This window comes from Corvus cornix, chromosome 9 (assembly GCF_000738735.6).
Source record: "Corvus cornix cornix isolate S_Up_H32 chromosome 9, ASM73873v5, whole genome shotgun sequence".
NCBI lineage: Eukaryota > Metazoa > Chordata > Aves > Passeriformes > Corvidae > Corvus > Corvus cornix.
The window spans coordinates 23079714-23090933 of NC_046339.1; the positions used below are offsets into that span (position 1 = coordinate 23079714).

The 11220-nt window shown below is 46.8% G+C and overlaps 1 protein-coding gene across 2 annotated transcripts; it reads right to left on the minus strand.

Annotated features, from left to right (window-relative positions):
* Positions 1-2680: 2680 nt before the first annotated feature.
* Positions 2681-10966, minus strand: RNF168 (ring finger protein 168). 2 transcript variants are annotated; one of them, XM_010411172.4, is made up of 8 exons: positions 10859-10966; positions 10482-10552; positions 9585-9928; positions 8460-8536; positions 7138-7314; positions 6348-6472; positions 5975-6062; positions 2681-5479 (listed from the first exon to the last, which is right to left on the minus strand). In XM_010411172.4, the coding sequence occupies exons 3-8, from the start codon at positions 9883-9885 to the stop codon at positions 4412-4414; spliced, it is 1836 nt and encodes a 611-aa protein (XP_010409474.1). In that variant the 5' UTR covers positions 9886-9928; positions 10482-10552; positions 10859-10966; the 3' UTR covers positions 2681-4411. The 2 variants fall into 2 exon arrangements, with proteins under 2 accessions (XP_010409474.1, XP_019148461.1); XM_019292916.3 differs by having other exon boundaries at positions 10441-10552.
* Between the last annotated feature and the right edge of the window lie 254 nt (positions 10967-11220).

The following is an 11220-nucleotide window of genomic DNA, read 5'->3' on the forward strand; positions in this document are numbered from 1 at the left end:
ACCACAACACACGCGCCGCCGGCCGGCGCGCGCCGCGCATGCGCGGGGCCCGCGCGCGCGCCCCTTCCCCCGCCCGCCGCCGCGAGGGGGCGGGGTCTCGGTTGCCGTGGTAACGAGCCCCGCCCCCTCGGCCGCGCGGGAGGCGGGAGTTGCCGTGGCAACGCCCTCCTTTCCCCCCCTCGCCCCCCCGCCGCCTCAGCGGCTTTCCCTGGGAATCCTCCCGGTATTCCCGACCCGCCGCATGCAGCGAGCACGGGCCTTAGCGGCCGGGCCGGCACTCGCAGAACACGCGCCCGGGATTCCCACGCGGATTTACTCCCTCACAGAGGCCCGCGGCACTGCGAGGGGCCGGGCAGGCCGCGGGCCGAGTGCGGAACAGGTCCAGGTGCTGTGACCGGAGAGACGCAGGAATAGCTCTGACCACCAGCACAGGCGGGGGTACCTGCTGGAGAGCAGCGCTGCGGAGGACCTGGGGGTCCTGATAGGCAACCAGCTGTCCCCGAGCCGGCAGAGTGTCCTGGGGGCCAGAAGGGCCAGTGGGATCCTGGAGGGCACTGGGAAGAGCACTGCCAGCGGGTCAGGGAGTGATCCCGTCCCTCTGTTCAGCCCTGTGAGGCACATCTGGAGTGCTGTGTCCAGCTCTGGGCTCCTAAGGAGAGGAGACACCTGGAGCTGCTGGAGCGGGGCCCGCAGAGGCTGCGGAGATGAGGAAGGGCCTGGAGCATCTCTGTGCCCAGCACAGGCTGAGGGAGCCGGGGCTGCTCAGCCTCGAGAGGAGCCCCAGCTGAGAGGGGCCCTCAGCCCTGGGTGGCCCTGGCTGCAGGGAGGGCTCCGGGCAGGGCCCGGGCTCTGCCCCGGGGACCCAGCAATGGCACCAGAGCACCGGGCAGGGACTGATCCCAGGAAGTTCCACCTGGACATGAGGAAGAACTTTCCTGGGCAGTGCCCGGGCCCTGAACAGATCCCAGAGAGGCTGTGGAGTCTCCCTCACTGGAGATATCCCAGAGCCATATGGACATAATCTGTGCTGTGTGCTCTGGGACGGCCCTGCTGGAGCAGGGAGGTGGCACCAGGTGACCACTGTGGTCCCTTCCAGCCTGGGATTCTGTGGGGCAGGACCTGAGGTGGTCAAGGAACAGCTGTCACCCTGCCATCATTGTCACAAAGCCAGAAGAGGAAACCCCTGGCTTTGTCCCCACCCACCGTGCCAGGTGTTTCTGATCCCCAGGCCACCTGGAGAAATGGCAGGAAAGGAATGTTTTACTCCTTGCCTGTTTCCCGGCACAGCAGGAATGTGACTGCCTTGCTGCTGAACACCTTGCCAGTAACACTTGTCAACTCTGTGAGTACCACAGAAAACTCAGGTTTCCCTAGAATTCTAAAAATTTAATACCTCACTGCTATGGAAACAGGTACATCTGTTCCCTTATTCCCTCCCTACTTCCCAACCCCACACCAGCTCTGGTCCTCAGGCAAGCAACCAAGCCTGTAAAGTATTTGGAGTTTTGGCGCTTGCTTTGTTTTCCCTGGCAGCTGGATGAGCTGAACTTGTTCACAAACAGGACAAGTGAACCACCAGGGCTGAAGGCAGGTGAGCAGCAGTGAACGGTTACACCAGCCCAGACACCCCAAATACAGGCTCCTGCTTCACAAACAGTAGTACAACAAAGCTGATTTCACCTGCTTCAAAGCTCCCGGACCACAGGGTCAGAAACAAGCTGTTGGAACAGCCAAAATCCACTCAGCAGTGACCAAATCCCACCCTCTAAAAATGAACATCTAAAATAGGCCAAATTACGCCTGGTGAGGATTACTGTGCCATGGATATGGTGAGGAATGGGATCATTTGGGGGACCTGAGGGATTGCAGCACTCCACCTTGGATAGGGCTGCTGCTGTAGGTGACAGGTTTTGTACACTTTGCAGTTAAGTTTGGGTTTTATCTAACAATCAATTTTTAGTCCTGCTTTTTTTGCATTCTGTTTAAAAACAATAACAATTCTTATGTAAGAGGCCCTTCTGACACAGACAACATTCAGTGAGCTGGAAAAACACAAATATCCCCCAAATCCTTTAACACACCCTCCGGTGTAGATACACACACCCCAAAAAACACTTATGAGCTATCTCAACCTTTGAAATGGCAGGTTTTGTAATTTTTGTTGTGATTTTCAGTGGAATCTCAGCAGCAGGATTTGCCATTGCTGTTAAGGGAGTAAGTCTGTGCAAGCACCCCCCTTACTGAACTCCTAACTGGGGTTAGTTCAGTGTATGTCTCAAGTCTTATATAAAAGAGGGACACAGTCACACACTGAAAGGAAGAAGAATCCATGGAACAGCTTGTGGAGGAAAAGGGAATGAGGCTGGTGTGAAATGCAGCAATCCATGTACTGGGATGTGATTTCATGCCACTTGCACAAGGCACAGTGCTGCCAGAAAGGGAAACGGTCCCTTCTCCCTCACCCTCTTCCCCCTTAACGCTTCCCCTATCCCTTTAACACCTGGAATTAATTCATGGGGAGTCCCCAGGTACCAAAGCTGTCTCTCAGGCATAAACTTAAAGAGTTTTGGCAGCAAATAAACACTCTCCTCATCTGCTTTGAAAAATGAGTTTGTTTTTCACAAACAGGCTTACTCTGACTGGAGAGGCTGAAGGTCACCAGGATGGAAACAGACATTAGCTCTGCCTTAAAAAAAACTTTAATTAATTTTTTTTGATGTCACGGGTAAGACAGAAAATAATCCCAACTGTGGTAAGGATTAAAGAAAAACAGATCCATATTGAAGGAAGGCTTCCAGAACAATGGCTGAGGCAGCAGGAGAAAAATCGAAGGATTTGCCACTGATCACCTGCTGTAACTGTCTCAAAAAACATCTCTGAACAGAACATTTATTTGTGAGAAGTCCAACAATGATAGAGACACACAGGCTTCAGGGAAAAAGAAAACCCCAACAATTAATATTTTTGGCTCAGTGTGCTGGTCATGCTTTCCATAAAATTTGGTTTTTTAAAACTTAAACCATCAGAAGATGATGATGAAGAAACAAGTCTGTTAGGAATTTCCCAGAACAGAATTAAATTCACCAATGGGGTTCCAAAAATGAACAAAACTCAAACATTTGCTGACTTTGGTGACTAGCACACACCCTTCAGCACTGCAGCTGGCACTTGGCTCTATTTCAAATACAGACAGTGCAAAAGTAGCTCTGAAGAAGCAAAGAAAAGCCGAAATACGGCTTCATAAAACAACAGATGAAACAATTAGCAGGAAAACTTCCTCTGCATAGTAGGATCTGGCTGCCTCTGGACCAGCCTCAACCTCCTACAGGCCTCAGCACCTCCACGTCTAAATTATAAAATTTTTTGAGTTATTTTAGTTTTAAACCCAACAGGAACAGTATTTGGTAGTGCCTCTAAAAAGGGAGGGGAACAGTTACAGCCAGGCAGGGCAGTTATGTGAACCTCTAATTACAGTTATGTCATTACTGACAACTCCAGTTGTCAGTTGCTTTTTTCCTTTTAACTTTCTCCATCATAACTGACTTCTGGACTATTGCTGTAATCACACTCAAACCAGTTTGAGTATGAAAATTAAACAGCATGAAATACAGTAACACAGTTGTACAAGAGTAAAGTTGCAGAACATTAACAATAAGAAAACAAAAGTCTCTTGTTCTTGTTCTTAACAACAGGGAAAATGGGATCTGCAGGAGGGATCTCTCTGAATGGAGGTGAATGGGAGCCCACAGCCTTGGCATCCATGAAAGACCCTTGGCTTTGGCAGTGGAGAATGACCAGTTTCTTTCCTCTTTGTCCGAGGGAGGGGTTAGCATACGAGAGGCAAAGAGTGGCTGGCTGGTTACACTCGTGTTAATGGGTGTGCGAACAATGCAATTCCAGAAACAGCCTAAATTCCAGCAACATGCTTCAATTTACAGAACAGTGGTTGTGCTGAGGGAAGCTTCAACCTTGCAGCTGAAAGCCAGCTGGGAATACAGACTCATTTTTCACTTGTTTCCTCCACAGAATGTGCATCTTTTCCATTAAAGGCTTCAGATTCTCATTTTATGATCTGACCATCAGTTATCCTTGTTTTTCAACACTACCAGTATTCACACTCCAAACCATGTAAATGCAAGCTAGAAAATAAGAAATGCTCCGAGTCCTGCAAGAAGCGCTGCAAGTGCTAGAAAACAATATTCAAGAAAAGCACAATTAAAAAATATTACATTCTGGGGGTGTATGTTACTAAAACTTCTCAGAACTCAGAGCACCGCTGCCCAAAGTGGTTCCACTCCAAAGCAACAACTCAGAACTGCTTAGGGAAGCTTTGCCTAACACAGGAGAACATCACCACATTCCCACTCCAGTTACCATTCCCACTCCACCACATGTCCATGGCTCTGCTGATCTACTCTGCGACAGGGCTTTTAAACATCTGCAGGATTGTCTTTTGCTTGTTCTTAGGCAGTGAACAAATATCATTTGTGTCACTGGTATTAACCACACAATTCAAAACCTTTCCTTCCTTGACGCTGGGGGATTTCACCCGGACCCTGGCAGGGGATTGCCAGTTTTCATTGCAGGAACCTTTCCGAGTCTTGTGGTGATTGGTTTCAGCCTGTGTTTTTGATCCCTTTGAGTCTTTTGCCACCTTGGAACTTCCTTTTCTGGCAGGAGAGTCTTTCACAGACAGAGGTGGCTTGGTGCGAAGAAGATACTCATCTGGAGAGCCCTTCTGTCGGTTAAGTGTCCTTTCCTCCTTGTTGAGCTCCTTCTGTAGCTGCAGAGCCAGAAGCCTGTCCTGCTCCTCCTGCCTGCGCCTTTCATAGAACTGCTGCTCAAAGGCTCTTTGTGTTTGCAAGTTAAAATCACTCATCTGCTCTCCTTGGTCTTCTACACTTTCTGAAAAGGTTCTTCTCCTCTTATCAAGAATGCCCAAGTCAATCGTGACATCAGCTGGGGCCTCCAGTAACTTCCTTTTGGGAACCTCCTTAGAGTTTTGTGGCCTCTCTGGTGTCTCTACATCTGGGTGTCCAGCCTCTTTCCCCAGATCATGCAATGCAGTCTGGCTGTCAGACATCACACAATTCATCCCTAACTCAACAGAGGTACAAGTTTCATCAGACTTTTCAAGGTTTATCCTTTGGACATGTGTTAAATTGCCACTGTCTGACTCAATTCCATCATCTTCTTTGGATGTAGAAAGAACTGTTCTAGCCCCTTCCCCTTCTATGGTCCCATGAAGTGCATCTGGAACTCCATCTTCTAAACTACTTGGTCCTGGTGTTTTTTCCTGCTTGACAGTGGCAGTTTCACCTGAAGCTGAGGCACTGAAATAGTTCATGCATGATTCCAAAAATGAATCCTTAGCACCGGAATCTTTATTTACACTGGTCAGCTGTGGAGACAGGGTTGGCATTTCCTCTTGCTCATCCTGCAGCACAGCAGAACTGCTGCCTTCATTGCTGGTGGTCTCCTGAAGGAAAGGGAGACACCACTAATAAAGTAAATTTATCAAAAGCCCATGGGTGTGAATAAATACCAAATTCACTTCTCATGGCTGCATTGCCCCTGAGTGCTCTGGGATAGCAACTCAGATACTTCTCTTTTTAAAAAATACTTAACTGTTTAATAATAATGAAAATACTTAAAATAACTGCAGCAGGCCAGCTAAAGGACTGAAACCACAACTGCAGCATTTTCCTCTTATCAGTGACTCAGACCAGCTGTGCAGGCCTGCTCATCATCTTCAGAGGCATCACAGGAATGATGAGACAGACAGCCACAGAATGATGTAAATCAGGGTACATCCTCTTCCAGTAGGCTGCAGAACTGGGAAGCTTAATAAGGGCAGTATAACCTGCCCAGTGCTGATGTGCAAGGGGAATAGAGCACTGGAATCCTACAGGCAAGGGGAAAATATCCCAATAATGACTAACTTTGAGATTTATAACAGAATGATTCCAGTTACCGCAGAGACAGAGTTGCTCCTGCCTCCTCCTGTGGTACTAGAGAACGATGCTGATCCCAACATACCATAATTCTTTGGAGACAGATACCTTAAAAGGAAAAAAAATGATACCCCTTTAAACATTTTGTCCCTGAACTATCAGTCCTTTGCATTACTCAAGATCTTCAGGTTCATTCTGACAAACAAAAAACAACAACAAGGGCAAGTGTTTCCCTTCTCCTCTTTTGAGGAAACATTTTAACCTTCAACACTTCACATTTGTCCCCAGTTATCAAGGGAAGATGGCCTACAGCATTCCAAAGAAGCAAATGGAGCAGAGGGACACTGAAACAGGCCAATAATTAAAGAAGAAACACTTGGCTGAACGCCTTACTTCTGAATGTCTCCAGAGTTGCTTGGTTTGTTCTTTGCCTTGCCCGAGTTCAGTGGGGATGTCTGAAGGGAGAGGCTGTGTGCTGGTGACGGGCTGCCGAGCACGTGTCCCTCAGAATCCTCATTCTTCCATGACAAGTGAAAACAGCATTAGATAAAACAAAACACAACACAAACTGCAGAAACCTCAGGGAACTACTTTGGTTTTGCTGCAGAATTAGTTACTTTTGTCCAAAGAATTCTAGAACTGTAATGGATGGTTATGGAAAAACACATGTTCCCTGTTCCATACACCTTCCTGGATCTAGCAGTGAGGGACAGGAGGCTTTGCTCAAATAAGTACACAGGTTTCATCACTAGGCAGCAAAAATTCAACTAACCAAAACAAATTAATCAAACAAAAAAACCTCCAAAAGGTAAGGTACATATTTCCTGTACTTCCTTTCTTCCAGTACAGGTTACAGATACTCATTTCTTCCAAAGAAGCATTTTTAAAATTATGAGGAAAAGGAAGCATACAGCAGAAAATCAATGTTTTAAAATGTTTCACAATGAAAACATGCAGTACACATGCTGGATTTCAAGTGTGTATTACACAGGCTTCACCCTCCCACTGGTTTTTCAGAAATTAATGGTCAATCAAGGCTTTAAAGTACTTGGGGGGTGATGACAGCTTCCAACTACAACTAAAATAAATTTACGTTATTCCAAATTTTAACATTTGCTCTTAGAAATCCAAGTTGCTTGCACTATACTGACATTTGCTGCTGTCCCCCTCGATGCTAACTCACCAGACTGTTACTGAGCTGCCAGGCCAGCTCTTCATCTTGCTTCAGCTGCTTTTCCATCTCCTTCCGTCTCTCTTCTGCCAACCTGTGCTCCTCCTCCTCCTCTGCCAGCAGCCGCTGGATGTACTCCTCACTCGCCTTGTTCTCCTCCTGTTCGTGTGCTCGCCTTTCTGCCTCCACCTAAACCAGATGTTTTAAAAAATCCACCTGGTTACTACTGCAGGACCACACTTTACACCAGAACCTCTCAGCTGACACTCCTTAAACGTGAACCATTCGCTGTTCACAAAAATACAGCAGTATTTCATTGCACGAGTCTCAAAGGTGTAAGAATCACATGGATATTGTGTGTACAGCCTTGGGTTTGACCACAGTGACAAACCTTTTGGTTTCTGTAAGATTATACCATTAACCTTGCTCAGCTGCAAGGCTAAACTCCATTACTGTAAGTAACAAAAACTAAGATCTCCAAATACACGGATCTACAGAGAAACTGGGATTAGAATTCTTTCTAAGGCTGAATGCCAGCTATTCCACAGCATTTGCTCAACCTGCTTTCATCATTATATATCCCAAAGACAGCACATCTCCCTTCTAGAAGTCTTGAAACACACAAAACCCAAAGCAGCAGGCCAAGAATTTTAAATCTGCCTTCCTTACAGCAGACATGTGCTGAGAGATCAGTTACCAGCAACTCCACGAGGACAGCAAAGTAATTCAAGAATAAAGCTTTTTTTGGAAATTCCCCCCAGTCCTCTGCTTCATGTGCTCCTGTCACCACCAGCAAGGGGCTCTCAGGGAAAGGTGCATTCTCATATATTTGCCAACTCTAAATCTTAATACTACTATGTCTGAATTGGAAGAAGGATCCTTAAATAGGCAAAATTGGGAATTCTTTAAAATCTTTTCTGATTTTCAAATGAGCACAGGTAACAGAGTGAACAAAGAAAGAAAATCCTGTATGTTCATTACTGAAGGTTATCTAATTGCAGCCTCTTACTTGGAGGGAAATCAAGGCAGCAAATATAAACCCAAAGCCCAAACAGTTCCAAATTTCTACATTTGCTACTTTCATGTACATTGACCGAAAGGTGAGGTAGGAGGTTATAGATCAAGAAAACTTGAGAAATGTTACCTCATGTCAAATACAAAGAAATCCCTCCCATCAATTTAATTCATGATTCAGGAGTGACCAGTAGGTTCTTGCAGCTGCAGTGCCCTTTTAAGTATCTTTATTATTAAATAACATTACAGCTGTTTGTGGGAACAATTCAAAAAACTGGATACTAAGCATTTATGCTTTTTAAATGTATTTTTAGACTTACCTTACTAATCTCTGCTTCATATTCCTGCCTCAGCTCCCCAGGCTTGCTCAGCTGGTGCTGTGGCTTGGGGACACAGACTAAGCAAGAGGAAGGAGAAGAAAAAAACAAAGTCAACAAACACAAAGTCATAACAGTCAACCACAAAGGATTTTAACAACAACAAAGGATTTTAACTCCATACCCTGGAAATGATTTGACTTAAATCAAGCGCCGTGATTAAAAAAAGGAAAGAATAAAGCAAAAAATACCAAGGAACAAAGTTTACACAGCAGAAAAGCACGGTGTTACAGTGGCAGGAACAGGCGGTGTTTTCCAAGCACTGTATATAAAGCAAATACAATGGAACAAGCTGCCCAGAGAAGCTGTGGCTGCCTCATCCCTGGAAGCATCCAAAGCCAGGCCGGATGGAGCTTGGAGCATCCTGGTCCAGTGGAAGGTGTCCCTGCCCATGGAGGTGGAATGGGATGATCTTTAAGGTCCCAAACCATTCCCTCATTCATTCTCTGTTGGTACATTGACCATAACTTGTGTCTTTCACTCTTTTTTATTAAAAACCTCAGCACACTGCAAGTGAAACTAATTGCCCTACAGCCAACCTATCAAAAACCTCCCCCAAGGGAGCTTGCAACATAATAAACCCCAAAATCCTTCTTCAAAAAGTTAATCAGATTTCACTTCCTTCTCTCTGACACCACAATTTTCAGCTCAGAGATTCCTGCGTTGACTGAACCCCTGGAATTTCAACCAAACTAATTAACACCTAAGAATCTTTTAATCACTTCATCTACTTGACAGCAATAAAGAAACACACCCACAGACTCAAACACTCTGCTTGCACACGCTACAGCTGCAAATGAGCAATGAACAAGGCTAGACAGCCACACACGAATACCTTGCACCAAAGGCATAAACAAATACTCACTGAAATGACCAGACAATGTAATTTCCATCCTCTGTACTACAAATGAAAAAGGCATTGCCCACCTCTTCCCTGCCCCTTTTGCAGGAGAGCTCTGTCTCACAGCTGCCTACCCACAGCTCCGTATTTCCCAACATCTGAAGTCCACCCACAGTAATTACCATGGCAAAGCAGAGACATCCCAGGACAAGAGACATTTCACTTACTCTCCTCATCCAAATCCTGCCCATTAATCCTCCGCTCGCACGCCTCCGGGTAATTCTTCTGAATCTTCTCCCAGAGCTCCCAGTTGATAAGAGTATTTCTGCGGGTATTGTACCGTGCCCAGGAAGAGACTCGACGCCTACAAAAGGGGCAACAAAGACTGGCCTTTTCCACTGTCATCTGGAAGCAGGAATTACAGAGGGTATGGCTGCATGGCAGCGTGACAGGCTCCACAAAGATCTCCATGCAAATCTGGCAGAGGCAGTCGGACAAGGAAAGCGGGGCCTTGGATTTCGTCGACATATTGACTTGAGCTAGACGAACAGCACTAGGACAACATCAGGGCCTGAAAGCAAAAACAAACATTTATGTTCCTTATGCGAAGTAAAAAAAAAAAGGAAAATACAAAATGTTTTACAGCTACTTTAAGAAAACATTCGTGGATTTAGAAGCCTGCTTAAGTGGTTGCTTTTGCTCAGGACCTGAGAGATTCCTGAGGAAGAAGCAGATCTTTACAGAAGTCATGGAAAAACTACCAGGTTTTCCTACTGTAACAGGTGCTTTGGGGATAGCAAGGAGGTGGTAAGGAGAGGGGGGGAAAAGAAGGTGAGAGTTCTTCCAGCCACTTCTGTTACTCCCCTCTCCTCCCACCACTCCCTATCTATGATATGCTGGATACGTTATTCCAGTTACTTTAACCTTCCATTCACTCATTTTTTCAGTATATCCACATCCTTTGAGAGCTGCTTTTGGCACAAGCTTGCTTCCAGCACATTCTGAATGTGAAATACATCAGAGAAGAGCAGCTTCTTTCTCATTCATTCGCTCGCTTAAGCTAGGACTATAAAGCTAAAATACCTTTTTTTCTTAAGATAAATTAAGAATTAAGACTCCAGCACCTTCCTCTATGACTTGAAACTGTGGGGGTCATCTGTCTCCTCACACGGTTTTTCCACTTGACCCAGCAATACTGTGGGAGAGAAAACAAAAGACACACATAACAAAAGAGGAAACCCACTGATTTTTAAGTTACAAGCTTCTTAAACAGGCAGCTTCAGAGACAGGAGGCCCTTGAAAGAAAAGCTGCCATTCCTCACAGAGAACTCGCCATGGAGACAAATACACGTTAAGGCGGGTTTTATTATTTCCGCTATTTTTATTGACAAAAAAATAACCCCCAGGACGTCGGCGCCCAGCGAAAAGGGACCCCTCGTGCCCCCCCGGCCCCCGTCACCCCCAGCCCCTGAGGGGGTCCCAGCGAGGACTCGGCACCCACCACTCCGGTGCCCGGGAAAGGCCGCAGCTCCCGCAATGGCGGCCCCGCTCCGCCCCTCACTGAGGGGCCGTTCCCGCCGCCCGGCTGAGGGCTCCGCCTCCTCCTCCTTTTTCTCCTCCTTCTCCTCTTCTCCTTCCTCCTCCTCCTCCTTCTTCTCCTCCCCTTCTTCTATCTCCTCCTTCTCCTCTTCCACCTGGTCCGCCGAGGCTGCTGGGAGACAGAGGCCGCGGGCCCTCAGGGGGAAGGGAGGCTCGCCTGTTGTGATAGGACGAGCGGGAACGGCTTCCCACTGTCAGAGGGCAGGGTTAGGTGGGATGTTAGGAACAAATCCTTCCCTGTGAGGATGGTGAGGCGCTGGCACA